The following is a 17,210-nucleotide window of genomic DNA, read 5'->3' on the forward strand; positions in this document are numbered from 1 at the left end:
CAGGCTCTCCTGAGTGTGTGTTGACTGAAAGGCTAAAGCAGAGCACTATTATACTAAACCATCTATTATACTGATCCATCTAATCTGCACCCACACACACACAGTTGTCGCTGCAAAGAACACAACCACTCACACAGACGACTGTGAAAAAAAACAGAAGCAGATTGGAATATCGTCATAAAAACAAGAAAGAGAAAAAACAACATTTCCTTTTCACCATTTTCATTATATAGAAAAGAGCAGCATGAACATTCTTCATAACATCATATTTCGTGTTTTTACAGGTGAAAGTCGGTCATACAGGTTTGGAACCACTTAAGGGGGAATAAATGAATTCTGGTCATTTTTTGGGTGAACTATTTATTTTAAGATTCAAGCGAGATTACATCGACAGATTCATCTCGAAACACTTGACCATGCTCTCTGCACTCTTCTACATGTGCAAGCAAGAACACACTGACCTTGTGAGCACATTCACACACACCCACATGGACTGCATGAGCAGGATGGTTTCCTTGGAAACAGCTCAAGCATTCTGTGAGGAGCGATTTGAGCATGGCTTTGTTCACATAAACACAGACGGTTTCATGTTGCCATGGATATTCTGTTCTTGAGTGCACAGAGTTCATATGAGCTCTAAATATAAGTATTATCCAAGAAATGTGAAATGTTTTTTAAACTCTTTCACCGTGTGAACTGTTAAAATGGAAATCGCCATGAAGTTCTTGTCATACCTGAAAATAGTAAAACATCTCCATCTAGTGGCTATGTTTATGAACTGCATCCTGTAACTGCTTGGACCAGTTATAGTCTTCTAAGCAGGATACAGTTCATAAAAATCCACGTTGAAAGGCTTAAAAAAAAAAAAAACATTATTATTTATTTTTGTAATTAATAGATTTACAATTAGATAAAGACGAATTGCACACACATTCCACATCTAATTTCTGATAAGATGGAAGACATTTTTGAATGTTGTGCTTGACAAAGCCTTTGTTCAAAACGCAGAAAAGTTTGAAAGCTACGATTAAGTGCTCGCCTTTAGCTAATTGGTACAGGATGCTGTCTCTCTCATTTTTTTCAGGAAACTTCCTGTCGGGCTCTAACACCCTTCCTGACAGCTGAAAACTGAAGTGTTCTCTCCCAAAATCTCTCCTCATACTCTAAACATGAATGCAAACTATTTTATTTCTTATAGACCCAAACATCTCAATTCCCCTAAAGGTTAGTTTACCCCGAGTAAAACAAAGTTTGCACATACAGAAAAAAACATGCCTCACAACACTTCAGTTCACTGACCAAGCCTTGATGATGACATTTCAAACCCAGAATTCACTTATTTTTACCCTTACTGGCAAATTGTTTTCCTTTTTAAAAACACAAAGTCTACAAAATGTTGTTAAATTTATGCTAGGGTTAAAGTCTTATCTTACAACATTCTGCTTTTCAAGTATATGTATTAGTTTTACAGGAAACCAGACACAAAAATATAGATAGATACTGTAGAAAAAAATCTTAATTGGTATCTTAATCTATCTATATTTGTAGATATATTTGTTCTTATCTTACAACATTCTGCTTTTCAAGTAAATGTATTAGTTTTACAAGAAAACAAACACAAATATAGATAGACACTATATTTAGGCTACATTTTTTTTTCTTAATTGGTCTGTTTGATATATATTTATCATTTTATTCAGTGAAAGGATGCATTAAATTGATCAAAAGTGACATTAAAGATATGTACAATCAGTGTTACAAAAGATTTCTATTTCAAATAAATTGTTCCGATTAACTCTCTATTCAACAAAAAAAAAATCCTGAAAAACTGTCATAAATAATAAGAAATATTTCTTGAGCACCAAATAAGCATATTATTAGCATATAGCAAAGGTTCTTTATAGGCAAAGAAGGTTTCATAAAGAACTTTTAACATCCATGTAACCTTTCCATTTCACAAAAGGTTATTTATACTAGAAAAATTCTCTTTTGAAAAACAAAACTAAATTCTTCACACTGAGAAAAACATGGATCTTTTAAGAACTGGTCACTGAAAGGTTCTTTGGGACACCAAAAATAGTTCTATGGCATCGCTGAGAAAATCCTGTTTTGAAACCTTCATTTTTAATGATTTTTGATCATGTGACGCTGAAGAATGAAGTGATGCTGAAAATTCAGCTTTGCCATGATCACAAGAATGTTACATTTTAAAATATATTAAAACAGAAAATAGTCCTTTTATATTGTAATAAGATTCACTATATAACTGTATTTTAACTTTTTTTCTGTTATTTTGATCAAATAAATGCAGCTTGGTGAGACTTTTAAAAACATGAAAAATCATACCAACCCCAAACTTTTGAATGGTAGTCTAATTGCTGCTAATTGCAAATCTCCACCAGAATGTTTGACATTTTGAGATGAATGCTTTTCTGTCTCCTCCTTCAAAACACACACACCACCTAAGATCATAAAACCACTTTGTCTCTCACGGTCACACTCAGAGGTGGGGAACTGAGACACAGGTAAATGAGAATGAATCACTCAATAAATAAAGGAGGGATGGATGAACCTCACACACACCAGCACTTGTTCTGCAGGCCAAATTAAAAGAGTCAGGGTTTGGGTAGGTGAAAGGAGCGAGGACTCAAGTGCAGGACAATGGATATTTATTGAGTATATTGTTATTGAGTTTATTGGGGACGACTTGACTGCAGGGAAACATACAATGTACACTCACCTAAAGGATTATTAGGAACACCTGTTCAATTTCTCATTAATGCAATTATCTAATCAACCAATCACATGGCAGTTGCTTCAATGCATTTAGGGGTGTGGTCCTGGTCAAGACAATCTCCTGAACTCCAAACTGAATGTCAGAATGGGAAAGAAAGGTGATTTAAGCAATTTTGAGCGTGGCATGGTTGTTGGTGCCAGACAGGCCGGTCTGAGTATTTCACAATCTGCTCAGTTACTGGGATTTTCACGCACAACCATTTCTAGGGTTTACAAAGAATGGTGTGAAAAGGGAAAAACATCCAGTATGCGGCAGTCCTGTGGGCGAAAATGCCTTGTTGATGCTAGAGGTCAGAGGAGAATGGGCCGACTGATTCAAGCTGATAGAAGAGCAACTTTGACTGAAATAATCACTCGTTACAACCGAGGTATGCAGCAAAGCATTTGTGAAGCCACAACACGCACAACCTTGAGGCGAATGGGCTACAACAGCAGAAGACCCCACCGGGTACCACTCATCTCCACTACAAATAGGAAAAAGAGGCTACAATTTGCACGAGCTCACCAAAATTGGAGTCAGAATTTGGTGTAAACAGAATGAGAACATGGATCCATCATGCCTTGTTACCACTGTGCAGGCTGGTGGTGGTGGTGTAATGGTGTGGGGGATGTTTTCTTGGCACACTTTAGGCCCCTTAGTGCCAATTGGGCATCGTTTAAATGCCACGGCCTACCTGAGCATTGTTTCTGACCATGTCCATCCCTTTATGACCACCATGTACCCATCCTCTGATGGCTACTTCCAGCAGGATAATGCACCATGTCACAAAGCTCGAATCATTTCAAATTGGGCTCTTGAACATGACAATGAGTTCACTGTACTAAAATGGCCCCCACAGTCACCAGATCTCAACCCAATAGAGCATCTTTGGGATGTGGTGGAACGGGAGCTTCGTGCCCTGGATGTGCATCCCACAAATCTCCATCAACTGCAAGATGCTATCCTATCAATATGGGCCAACATTTCTAAAGAATGCTTTCAGCACCTTGTTGAATCAATGCCACGTAGAATTAAGGCAGTTCTGAAGGCGAAAGGGGGTCAAACACAGTATCAGTATGGTGTTCCTAATAATCCTTTAGGTGAGTGTACATACGACAACGAACCAGCAAAGGACTGCAAACACAGGGAGAGCAAACAAAGCATGTAACAATGGAGGACAGGTGGGGCAAATTAATCAATAATCAGGTAACAAGATGGGCGGGGTTAGACAATAGACAGGAAAGCACATGGCTCACATATGAGCACATGGCCAGCAAACACAAATCACCAGCCATGTGCCCCAACAAAACAAGTCATGAACACACAGCTTATGAGAACACTCATAAGCCACGTGTTCATACAAAACATGACAGCATGAAAGCACACAGCCAGTGATCAACACAAGCTGCATGCAACACAGCACAATACAAAACATGACAAGAACGCACATGCAACAAGGCACACAGACAAGACAGGAGTGTCAGGGCTCTGTCACAAAACCAAGAAATAGACTAGACAAGTGACAGAACCCTGACAAAAAGATGATAACTAAAGGCTTGTGATTACAAATTTTTCATTGGAAAAAAGAAAAAGATACAATTTCTGGTGAAAAACATTGATTTGTGTAATTTAAGTGTTTGTATACAAATCAGTTTCATTTTAACCTTCAATATTACAGTAATGTACTGACTTTCTGTAGTTTACAGCAGTAGTTGAGATAATAAAAATATATTTATATATTTATCCAAATAAATCTATTCAGAATCAAATCAAAATCGTGAATCAAAATCGAATCGTGAAATTTGTGTCATCTATACCCATTTTTCTTTGACTGTCCAAATAAATGGGGCATTTCACAGAAATAGTGTAATTTATGTCTTTGAATATTTGTGCAAGAAAACAATGGCAATATTCTCCAAAAAAAGTAACCTTCTTAAACATATCGGAATTTAAATTCATTATAAGCTATGGCTTTTAAGCTAAATGTTGAAAGTAAAAGTTGGAAAAAAAGCAAAAAATGTAAACATTTTAAAACTCTTGTTTTGACCACCAGAAGATGAAACTTGTAAATTGTATCAAATTAGCATACAAAACACAAAAATGTACAATGCATAACAACCTGCCATGACCTGCCATGATTATAAATAATACCCTTTTACTGAAAACACAGTTCAACCTTTCAGTTAAAATCCACCTTCATAATATACACTGAAAATTTCACAAGTAATTCCAAAGAAACGGCAAGCAAATCATTTAATTAAACGTAACATTATGAAGTTACTCCAGTAATCTTAGTTTTATTTACAACTTTGAAATGGAAATGATATGGAAATTTTAGTTTGGAGAGCAGAATACTCTTGTGAAATATTCCCCATGTGTGGCCGAGGTCATCCCTTCTGCAAAATAAACTGCAGCATTTCATTATAGATGCCTTTAATGATTTATTAACTGAACTATTGAGTACTTTCGTTCTGCATTTCCCTTTGGAGATCTAAAACAAAGTTGATTTGGAGCATGAAGGCCTTTCAGCAAGGCCAAAAATAAACCTTTTCTGAAGGTTTATGAATATAGAAAGATGGCTGCACTGTATGTCATATGACACTGATATGTGATTCTTCACTTGGAGATATTTGACTATGTGAAAATTGTTTATTAATTTAAATTCTGACAGGTTCAGTAACGCCTCTACATCTAAACAGTAAAAATCTTAAAATGTATTCTAATTCTTCAAAGTTCAAGCCATTCAGTTGTTAGAAAAACTCAATTGTTTTCTAAATTCTTGGTGTGATAGTAATTACAGTAATGAACTGGGGACAATGATTTGTTAAAAGCAATCCAACCCTCTTAAATTTTTTTTTTTATAATAATAGAGAAATGTTTTAAGCATCCATTATTATGTGTGCTTTAAAACTAGAATGACTAAAAAACAACATTTTAACCATTAACGTATTTAAAATTAAACAAGCACAAGCAGGTGAGGAAAGAAACATCAACAGTAGCAAAAGCCAGAACATGGATTACATAAAACATAGCATGAAATTCTCGTGTTTATAATCATGTCAGTTGATATTATGTCAAGTAGAGGAGGTGAACCCTATATGATATTAAATGATGATAATGATGCTGGGGCAATTCATCGCTCAGCCCTGCTGCAGCAAAATCAGCCAATGAGCTTCAATAAACAAACTGATATAGCCTACTGTATGACGATATTTGATCAGAAATGAATTCACATCGTTTAAAGCCACGCGATACTTACTATCTGATGCCATGGTCGCGTTGCACTGATCCCTCGGCGTCAATCACCCGCCCTGTCGATCAATATCGATCGATATATCTTCATAAGTATAAAGCACCGGGGAATCAAAGAGGTTTGGTGAAGACAACCGGTCCGACTGCACGTATCACCCCGTCTGTCTCTAATAAACCTGCTGGCGACGGCGGAGAAGCCCACCGGGACTCACTCGCTGCTTCGCCGGCGAGAACGCATACGGGCACGCGGGCAACAGGACGAGAACGCGCTGCGCGCTCGCTACACTCTGCGCCAATAACCTCCAGTCCAGAACCTTCATTCAGGCTCAATTATTTATCAATAATGTCATTTTCACTTTTCTACATACATTAATTGGTGTTGCTCCAACTGCAGCGACATATATAGCTATGTACCAGGGGCTATTTTTTTTTTTCCTTTTCTTTTTGTTATATGAAAATCACATTAAACCTATCTTGAAAACTTTACCATGTACTGTAGCCTTTTCCCAGACCAGTCTTTTATAAAATATCACTACATTGTAAGTAAGACTGTGATAATCCAAAACAAATAATTTCGTATACTGTAAAAATAAATAAAAAAATCCTTCCAGTTAGGCCTACTTGTTTACCAAGGAGAGAACAGTGTCAGCTAAGAGCACGCCTGAAATAAAATATGAGACGTCATTTTGTTTGTCATGATGTAATGTCAGTCACCAATGTTTTTTTTCAAAAAAAAAAAAAAAAAAATAGCAATGAAAACTATTAAAACATATATTTTTTAAGAACCGTTACAAAAATTACTACATTCTCATGTGATTTATGTAAAGTGTTGTTAGTAGAGAAAGTAAATAAACTGTGTGGAGTAGAATGGAAATAAGAGTTAATTACTTTAAATGAAAGAAAATCAACTCAAAGCTAATGCAATTATTCTTTGTTAAAAAAAATATATATATATAATTTTTTTTCATAAGCAATATTTTTTTTTACAATCTCCATGAACGGATTAAACTGGCAACACCATATACTCTCAAATTTAGCAGACAGTGTGCATAGAGACCCTGACCCTCCATTACTGGTCTGTCTCATGTCCCCAGCAAGCACTGAGAGAAATAAAGCTCATCTTTACGTGCAATCAGGCACTATGATTCAGATGTATTGAATCTGCCTTAAAAGCTACAAGCTATTAGGTGCGAACTACTGTATATAAATCCTGACTGTGCTGCCTGCAGACATAAATTATCAGGCGACTCCACACTTCGGCAGAGGCATGAATGAGAGAGGGAGAGACAAGCTGGGATTGGAAGTGATAAAAGATATTGACTAAATCAAGCAGCCGAATGAGTACATCAATAAAACCTTAAGGTTAGAAAGAACTAGACCACATGCATACAAAATAACACACAACTCTGTTTTTCTCTGGCACAACTCTATATTATCTGGCACAAATGCAACAGAAAGTGGACTGAGGTAAAAAGAAAAGAAAAACAGGGAGAGCCAAGCAGACATTTTGAATGATCATAAAATCGTTTGCATAATTTAAAACTTACTTCACAAAAAAAACTAAGCATTGTAACAAGCTACTCAACAATGTGTTAATTTAAAACCAATAATTATTCATATAAAATGGTCAATTTTTTCACATTTGCCCCAAACATCAAATGTATTTTGTAGGCCAAATATTAAAATACAAAATAAAATAATAAAAAGAGCAGCCTTAAAAACATGTAAAATGTTAACTTTTAACCCAAGAACAGCACATTAAAATCACATGAAACAAATTAAATGAAACTGGAGCTTGAGGCACAAATCACAATAGCTTTCAACACTTGGCGGCCCTCCAATCACAGTCCGTCCCGATGTGGGTGCTTAATGTTAAGATGGATCGCTGCTCTTCTCGGGGTTCCAGTTGAATTTTTTCTTCCTTTTTTCTGGGAAATAAAAAAAAACATCTTGGATTGAACAGACTTCTCTTCCACTCTGATTGGTCAGCATGTTCTTATGACTCACTCTGATTGGTCAACATGGCCTAATCTCATCTGTTTGCTTACCTGGCGCCTTCTCTTCTTTCACTGTACTCAAACACCACAGCCGGGTCAACCCCTCACTCTCGTTTCCTAAAATACAGAAATGGCGATAATCAGTCGATGCAAACAAACCGTAACTAGGTGAGTTTCTTTGGGTGGGGAGGACTTACCTTGAGTGTTGAATCGTAATTGAGTGCGCGTTTTAAGTGATGGGCTTCGTTTCTTTTTTTCTGGGAGCTTTTGTGACAAGTCTGCTCCGGCTGCTGGGACCAACTGTGTCTGTCTGTGACGTCGAGACTTGGAGGCCTAACATGGAAATGATGTTTACAATCTCATGCTTAGTTACTCATGTAAAGTGTTTGTTTATCATATATGTTCAGGTTATTATGTATAATCTTAACAAATAATCTGACCAGTCTCTTATGATGTCTATATTTACCTCCGAAACTTGTCCATATGATCTGGACTTGATCGACGCTAACAGTTGGGCTCTTCGGGAGCTCTTTGGGCAGAAACAAATCCACAGAGTTAATAACAGAGAATCACACACCCCTCTGATATAACAACTGTACTGCAACATCACTGCACTGCTGCAGAGGGAATGAAGCACTATGTAGTATTAAAGAGACAGGTATTAATATGAATGTTTAACTTAAATCGCTTACTTCCTGATTTGAAGGTCCCTCTCCAGCATCCTGCTGCTCAGATTCCTAAAAAACCAAACAAGACATGCATGGTTTACACACACATATACACACTACAACAATATTCAGGATTAAATGCCATCACTGATGTAGTCATGTGCTACCATTTAAAAAATTGGGTTGCTAAGATTTTATAATGATTTTGTATCTTTAGCAAGTATTTTTAGTATCACAAAGGCTGCATGTATTAATAAATTAATACAATTTTCACTTCTTCCCTAACCTTTTTATATTAATATATACAACCCCATCTCCAGAAAAGTTGGGATATTTTCCAAAATGCAACAAAATCAAGAATCTGAGATTTGTTCATTCTTTTTAACCTTTTTTTAATTGACAAAAGAACAAAGAAACGTTTCCCAATGTTTTCACTGACAAATTTATTTGTATTTTGTAAATATAAGCATTTTTAGATTTAGGCTGCAACACCCTAAAAAAAAGTTGGGTCAGAGGCACAAAAAAAAAATGAGAAGGTTATAGAATATCCAAGTTAAATCCAAGCATCCACCAAAGTCTGCATATGCTACAACAGTGTGGTTTCATAGACACTCTATAATAATAATAATAATAATTCTAATTTTTATTTTTATTAGAAATGCTTTATTACATTATAAATGTCAACTGTCACTTTTGAGCAATTTAATGAATCCGTGCAAAATAAAAATGTTAATTTCTTTAAAAAAAATAATAAAGTAAAATAATGTAACACTCATAGAAACAAATATACTTACTGTACGGTTCCTCTGCCAACTGGAATAGGTGAGGATGGAACCGTTTAGTTTAGGAACCAGGTTTTGTTGGATAAGATTCAGGTTTGGGTCTGGTTCAGCGAAAATAGCTTTCTTCAGACCCTCATAATGCTCATGGATATTTCCAATTTCCTGACGTCCAGAAAAAACACACATGGACTGTTAACCAAAACAGTCTTCCCATTCTCACTCAACTCTTGATCACACTTTTCAGTTGTCAAAGAAACCCAATTTGCATTTAAAAACTCACAAATTAGATTGTCTTTTTTTAATGGGATGACCCTGAAAATGTAATTGTTTTGTTATAGGCAAAATTCAGTAAGATCAATATTTAAATCATGTCTTTGACTGATCAGTTGACATGGCCAAGACAGCAAATGTAATAGAACTGTTAGAACAAGCTTTCACACATTCAGAAATATATTTAAAGTCCCCCTGTGGTGAAAATCAAGTTTTTAATGTTTATATGTCTATGTGGTGTTTTAATATGCTTTAAGAACAAACCATGTGCAAATTCATAAGTCAACACCATTGCTGAGTATTTTCTCCTTAAAACTGCAGTGAACCGAAGACCTGGTTTGAAACCTCTGGTGTTTCTGACGTCACAAACTACCTTGTAACCAATCAGGTCAATGTGTGATCGTCAATGAGTGGATCTCTGAGCTGGTGTGAGTGAGTGGAGGCGGGGCTAATTTGCATATTAATAGAATGCTAATACTAAATGAGGCAAGAGTGTAGAGTTACAGTCAAGCTATTTTAAAGCTGGGGTAGGTAAGAATGGTCTAAAAAACTTATTTTTCAAATTTGTTTAAACTTTATGTATATATCAATACATAATTAAAATGTAAGTATTCTGAAAAAGAAAGTATAAAAATCGAGTGTATGTAGACTTCTAACGACTGTTTTAAAGACAGCTCATTATTTCCATTCAGTCCACCCTCTCCCTTCTGGGGTCCTTCCAAAGCCACGCCCCCAAAACACATGAACGCGCGACTCCGACAGCTGAGCTGGAAGACGCATTATTTACCTGAGACGAGCGGAGAGGAAGGAGCGCAGTGCATGTAGCATCATGTCAGAATCACATGTAATAAAAAAATCTAACTTTATCATTATGAATATAAACAAATAAGATGTATTTTAGTAGCCTACTCACTATCAAGCTATCATATCGATATTGGTAAAGTTTAAAATATATTTTTTTTGATTCGCTAACGAGCTAGTTATAACTATAAGGCAAAGCTAAAAACAGGTTGCATTGATACACGTTTTTCCATTTCCATTAGTTGCACTGTGATGAAGATGAATTTCGTGTAAGATTCATAACATATAACATTAGGCCTACTAGCTGTTAAACATGTATTTTGTTATGTAAAGTTCCCCCCACAGCAGAGCCTGCCGTGAACGCGCAGGCTAGTAAACATGCAGGGTCACCGATGACGACGGATAAGGTCGCTAGATATAAGGTTAGCAGGTTTCAATTGTTGCTTTGCACAGTGCGTGACATTTTATCTGTATGTTATGGGGCTAGAGTTTTAACACTGAGTCAATGAGCTCCGACGGGCTTGTTTATCGTCATCGGTCTTTTTCCGTTTACCTGTCTTTGTTGTATGAGCAGGTTCCACTCGAGAAATTGGCAGTTTTGGTTGTTTGTCCGCCATTAGCACAGCTGCTCGGCACACCGGCAATCTTGATTTTGAATGACGGTACGCGCTGTGCAAGAGAGGGGCGATCAACGCGTACGTGAACTTGATTGACACTGCTAAGACACTCCTCCTGGCTCTGAAGGCATCTGATTGGTTCTTTACATTCGCACCGAATGGCAGTGATTGGTCAGAGTTTTTACTGTCCTGCAGCTGCTACAGAGGTCTGATTGTTTTCATTCCTTTTTCTGAACACATAATGTATTGACTACTCTCAGGATGGAAGGACCATTTCACCCAGTATAAAAAAAAGTGTTTCTGAACAGGATTACCTACTATAGCTTTAAGGCAAGAATAAAAAACAATTTCAAGGAAAAAACTTTTTTGTGTAGTGTAATTTTGGTGATCAAAGATGAGTTTTAAGGGATACAATTATTGACTACAGGGGGACTTTAAAACAAAACATATGTTTTTATTTAAAAAAAAAATTCCATGGTGACTCACCTCTAGAACGTCTGTGGTGATGAGTTCCTGAGGACGTGATGACGGATCAACAAACTCTTCACAGATTTCTGTCGTCTTCTTATCTTCTTTCTTTTCCCTATAACAGAGCTGTAAACATTTACAATGATTAAGCACCAGGTTGAATCAGTTTATTTACATCAGTAAAAACTGGGCATCAAACACTAAGTGACCAAGGATCACACACTACCTGACTTACAAGTTGCTCAAAACACAACAAATTAACACAGAAACATGTTGCATTGCTAGTAAAATCCACTAACAATATCGAATATTGGATGAAATCATAGTCTAAAACTAAGATTTTTTGCCCAAAATCTGCAGACTAGCTCTGAATTAGAGTTGTCAAAAGTACCGACTTCGGTACCGAAATGTAAAAAATGTGACGATACCAGCATTTTCCTCTAGCATTTTGAGAGCTGTTGAATGGATTCTTGAACACCCCTGACTGGCCGTTGTGTTGACGCGTTCAACATATACGTGTATGTCTCTGTCTTAAGAATCCGTTCAACAGCGCTCAAAATGCTAGAGGAAAATGCTGGTATCGTCACATTTTTAGCGCAATTTTCCACTGGACAAAATTGTGATTGTTAACTCATGATTTCTGTTCTGTCTGTGCGCACCAGTCTTGCACTTCTATCTCCTCCTCAACCAGACCACCTAGAGACTTCGGGTTTTCGGCATTATGTTAAGGAAGGTCTAATCTCGGGAACGCACAAAAAAAATCCGGGAAAAGATTTACTATCTCTTAGTGTTGTGATCCCATGACGTCAGAAAATTGCGCTAAAACACTCACTGAGTTTTTATTACTTGTTTAAATTTCAGTACCGACTTTTTGACAGCTCTACTCTGAATTTCAGCAACTTTCAGCATCAACTCCTCCAGACTGCAAATCGGGGGAAAAGTTGTGTAGTGTATTTCAGCTTTTAGTTGTAACACTCTGTCATGTATCCAGTTTGGATACATGAGCTTATTAACCTACTGGTGTTGGCATGGCAGTGAAGTAGAAAGCTTTTTCTGACAGGAGCTTCCTGAAGACATAAACCACATCGTAATGTTGAGCATTGACTGCATCCCTCTGAAACTGCTTGACATCTTCCCAGTCCTTCAGAGCAATGCGGATCTACAGAGACGTACACGCAAAGAGATACAGACAACAGGTCAAACAATTGGAATACTATATAATCGAGTTAGAATGATCTTTTGATTCTAGGCTCTCTAGTCTCACGCATTGGCCGTGAGACACACGCAATTCAACCAGTTCACACGCTCACACGCCACACCGTGTATTTCTCACGCTGAAAAGGCAATGCCAACCAAGTTGTCCTGCAAGCTTTATATATAACGTTGTATACGAGGCGCACAAAGTGAAGTTTCCTGCCGCCGGCACGTATCTCGGCCAGATTGCGTTCGTTACTAGGCAACATAGATGCGCGAACACACGGAAGTTGACGGAACATTCTCAGCCACCGTACGTTCGTTACTAGGTAACCAACAACATCGCGCATTGAACACACGTCGTGATGGAGAAGGTAAGTTGGAAGAAAGCTCTAACCAAAACATTTTTAGGCTAGAACATTTAATATATAGCCCATCGTATACATTATTATTAATGCAGTCAAAAACTCTACAACTACTTTGCAACCAGGCCAGAAGCTTTGGCTCAGTTTGGCTAGCTTACGTTATCTGAAACTAAGGGAAATGTTATTGGGTATGGGAAGGAATGAAGATGTATTTCTTCATTTTATTTTAAATTATATATTATACTGTATTAATAGTCTTTCTAGTTACATTAAGGCTACATGTATTAAAGCAGAGTGCTCTGGGTAATATTTTATATCCTGTCAAAACATACATTAATCATTGCCATTGCATTTGTATTTTTCAAAGATGTCAGGGAAAAAGCAAAAAGATATTTGATCATTCTGGGCACCAAAGGTTAAGCCCCCTAAAAAGATGCAAAAAGATTTGTTTTTCCTGTTTGGAGCAATTTGTTATATTTTTGTAATTTTTGTATATTTGTAATTTTGAAATATAACATTAAAGAGTATATTTGAGTATATTTGATGTGATGAATTGCTCTGTCATTTATCAGATTTACCAATTGTTATAATTTCAATTTGTGCTGGTTAATTATGAACAATGGGTAAAATTGGGGGGCGGGGCTCCATTAGGGCTCCTCCCCTAACCGCATGTGATCTCACTCCAAGCTTTTGATAAAACTTGAGAACCCTGGGATTGTTTAGCCAAAAATCTAAATTCCATCATCAACAGGGGCTTTCGCACCGGATAGTTCCAGGAACTAGCCACCAGGATGGCTAATGAGAACTAATGGTTCCCATAGGAACGTTTTCCTGGTTGCATTCGCACCGCCAGTAGGAACTATGAAGTGGCGTAAGCTGCGCTTGTTGTTGAGACTTTTATTTTGACGGCGCTGCGGACGCCAGAGCCTGAGCTCACATTCTCCGTGTTCATTAGTTTACGATTTGTCTAACAGTCTTGTCTAATACGTTATTAGATAGAACTGTCATACATCGAAAGCAGACAGTAATAAAAAAAATAAGCGTATGCCGTGTGGTTGATGTCTAGCTGAGCAGAAATACTTAATCATGTTTCTCTTGGTCCCCTCAAAGTTGCGTTGGATTTTCTCAGTGTAAAGGTTAAGAGGCCCATCTATCACTGTTTTCCATGTTCAAAGAGTTAGTTTGTGGAGTAAATATATAGGGTATAATCTGTGTGTTTACACAGTTTTTTTTTTAAATGGCAGGTGCTGGTGTTTCGCGTGCGTTCGGCCAATCAGCGAACACTAACGTCACGGATAGTTCCTATAGAGCTGGTAAGTCCCGCCCATCCGTAAAACCCCAAGTGAACCTCTAGGTTGAAAAATCGTCAATGCAAGTGAATGTGAGAAAATAATTATTTTCTGGTCCCGTTTGAATTGTGCCATGAATGTGAACATATGTTGTCTGTGAATTTTTTATATAATTTTTCATGTTACGAGTTTGACAGTATATTGTATGATTCTTTGGCTAGCAGTTGCGGAAAAGACATAACGAGAAAGACTACATGTCGCCTATGTGACGTCACCCCATAACACATTTTCCCTCCACTTGTCAAATCACGGTGCTAATGCTGCGATAATCTATGGAGACAGATCGAGATGCCTGTGCGTTTTGTACCCAAATGTCACCATTCAAACCAAATGGGCTGTTCTTTCTTCAGATTCCCGTCTGATGTAATCGAAAGCAGCGCAGAGTTGTAGTCCACAAAGTGCTCTCACACAAAGTCTAACCGTATCAAACTTCTACCCGCTAAATTGTAGCATTCTTCACACGAAAAATTATATTAAAAATTCACAGACAACATATGTTCACATTCAAACGGGACCAGAAAAAAAAAAATTCTCACATTCACTTGCATTGACGATTTTTCAACCTAGAGGTCCAGTGGGGTTAGCGGAGACTTACCAGCTCTATAGTGCTAGTTTAGACCCTACTCTGAAGTAGGAGCTCATTTTACTCACCGTCATTCAAAACAGAAACACTAAAGGTCAATTGCAGTGCGAATTTGCCTTTAGATAAACAGCAACCTGTTTGAAGGCTGGAAAAGAATGATTAGATGTTGAATGACAGCACACCTTCTCTTTGGGAGTGATGAGTTGTGAGTTGAAGAGCCCGTACAGCAGATAAAGCCCCGCCACTCGGATCTGGAAAGTGTAGGGCGGAAAGAAGTATGGAGACGCCACAGACATGATCAGTCGAGCAAACAGCCTTCTCTCACTTGCCTCTGGTTTACCGCTGCAGAAAAGAGAAGAGACAAAAGAAATAAACCTTTAAATTCCTTTTACTGTGACGATTGGTTTACAAAAATATCACCAAAGCAATACATAGAGAAAAGATGTCAGTAATGTTCATAATAAAAAAATATAATAATAGTGATACTTGTGATCATGTGATAATGAAATATAACTTTAATACATTTTATTAAACATTAATGTTTTAATATACAATACAATAAAACATCAATATAAAATATAAATAAATGATTCATTATATATAAATATTGTATAGAAAATGTATAATATATCATACATTTTATATGTATAAATATAAAAATACACAGAATAATACATAGAATAAACATTCAACAACATATCAAAGAGCAGTGGCTGGCTTCTACGCAGCTCAAGTCCTTTCTCTTAGAAGATGGTTTTAATCTCATTTGAAAGATCATTATAAAACAATGCGTATAAAATTACCACTGGCATCTAGAGTCAGTGATTTCATATGTTGAAGATGCTCGTCAAACTCACTAGAAGATGCTGCTGAAGTTCATGTCTCTCCAGACCTCCAGAAACTGCTCGTACCGAACTGACTCGGTCGCCTGAAAACGCGCCAGTAGTTCTTCGCAGTCTGCTTTTACCGGCCCCCTGAAATTCTCCATCCTAGACCACACAGACTCAATTTACATGTTTAAAAATCCGATAAAAAAAATGTTTCTTGTGTTTCTCATTTCTTGAGTTTCTCGTTTCGCTCGTACACACTGGTCGGGCTAGAAACGATTACATTTTCCTACTGCCCCCTAGTGTTTCGGCCGTACGTGTGTCGTCGTTGTCTTCTTCTTCTTATGTGTTTTTTGGCGGTGGGCAAACCAGCTTGAGGTGCATTTCCGCCACCTACTGGGATGGAGTGTGAAGCCTCGATGAACGAAAGGAACAATAAAATTTGAGAAAAAAATGTTTTTTTTAATCCTCCTAATCAAATCTGTATCTCTTAAATATTTTAGAAGAATATCGTACACCCTCAACTGTTTCTGCGCATTCTGAAATATATTCTGAACTGTAATGACACTGATTTCCAAATCTGTTCATTTTTCAACAAGCTGATTTCTTTCTCTTTTATATGCCTCACAGTGTATTAAAACATGTTTAACTGTTTCTGATTTTCCACAATAAATGCAGCAGTCCGTCTCACTATTTCTCTTCTGTTTCCATACCCTTCTTTCAATCCCCACTTTAGGTTGAACGCTGAATAGGTGTCTCCCTTTTGACTCTTTATTCCATTCTTCTTGCCACATATTTCCAACTAACTTACTGTTTTAATAATACATTTTACTTCTGTTTTACTTAATGGAATTTTTATGTCAATCTCCTCTCTTCCAAATGCTGACTTGGCCAGCTTGTCCGGTATGTGTGTCAGCCTAATCTTCTTATTTTGGTTCAATGATGGCTCGTTCATTAATGCCACCTAGTGCTCATTATATATTCTGCATGGGTACTAGGATTATTTTTTTTAATTCATTTTTTTAAACCTCTATGAATACCAGCAGAAAAGGGGGAAACGCATTTTTGTTGATGCATTTATCTCCCTGCTGAAACATACCCTTCCCCAAATTTTATCGTCTAATAAGCTCAACTCACCCATCAGCACTGAAGCCTTCCATGCAGTGGCGTAGCGGATGGGCACGCACTGCTGGTGCCACACTTCCACCTAAAATGGTTGCATTTATCACTCTCCATCTACAAATCCTCAAGAACTAAGTGG

At 37.2% G+C, this 17,210-nt stretch overlaps 2 protein-coding genes across 2 annotated transcripts in view; both read right to left on the reverse strand.

The window, feature by feature from the left end:
- syt16 (synaptotagmin XVI) overlaps positions 1 to 6,265 on the reverse strand; it is a 43,107-nt gene extending 36,842 nt beyond the window's left edge. Inside the window, exon 1 of the mRNA XM_084390922.1 lies at positions 6,036 to 6,265. Coding sequence (XP_084247048.1) covers positions 6,036 to 6,048 — 13 coding nt within the window. The 5' untranslated portion in view covers positions 6,049 to 6,265. The remainder of the gene's footprint in view (positions 1 to 6,035) is intronic.
- A 1,177-nt stretch (positions 6,266 to 7,442) lies between these two features.
- Positions 7,443 to 16,258, reverse strand: snapc1b (small nuclear RNA activating complex, polypeptide 1b). The gene is made up of 10 exons (XM_084391255.1): positions 15,980 to 16,258; positions 15,305 to 15,464; positions 12,650 to 12,790; positions 11,650 to 11,757; positions 9,488 to 9,637; positions 8,718 to 8,762; positions 8,492 to 8,554; positions 8,223 to 8,358; positions 8,077 to 8,142; positions 7,443 to 7,956 (listed from the first exon to the last, which is right to left on the reverse strand). Exons 1-10 carry the CDS (start codon positions 16,108 to 16,110, stop codon positions 7,901 to 7,903), a joined length of 1,056 nt encoding a protein of 351 aa, XP_084247381.1. The 5' UTR covers positions 16,111 to 16,258; the 3' UTR covers positions 7,443 to 7,900.
- Positions 16,259 to 17,210: the final 952 nt, after the last annotated feature.

Source organism: Rutilus rutilus (genome assembly GCF_951802725.1).
Source record: "Rutilus rutilus genome assembly, chromosome: 20".
NCBI classification, from domain to species: Eukaryota; Metazoa; Chordata; class Actinopteri; order Cypriniformes; family Leuciscidae; genus Rutilus; species Rutilus rutilus.

What these genes read in the sequence shown, in the direction of transcription:
- snapc1b (XM_084391255.1), bottom strand. Translation starts at nt 16,110, where the DNA reads ATGGAGAATTTCAGGGGGCCGGTAAAAGCAGACTGCGAAGAACTACTG. An exon ending in TCACCACAGACGTTCTAGAG is followed by an intron (nt 9,638 to 11,649) that starts GTGAGTCACCAT and finishes TCTGGACGTCAG; the next exon opens with GAAATTGGAAATATCCATGA. An exon ending in ATTACGATTCAACACTCAAG is followed by an intron (nt 8,143 to 8,222) that starts GTAAGTCCTCCC and finishes TCTGTATTTTAG; the next exon opens with GAAACGAGAGTGAGGGGTTG.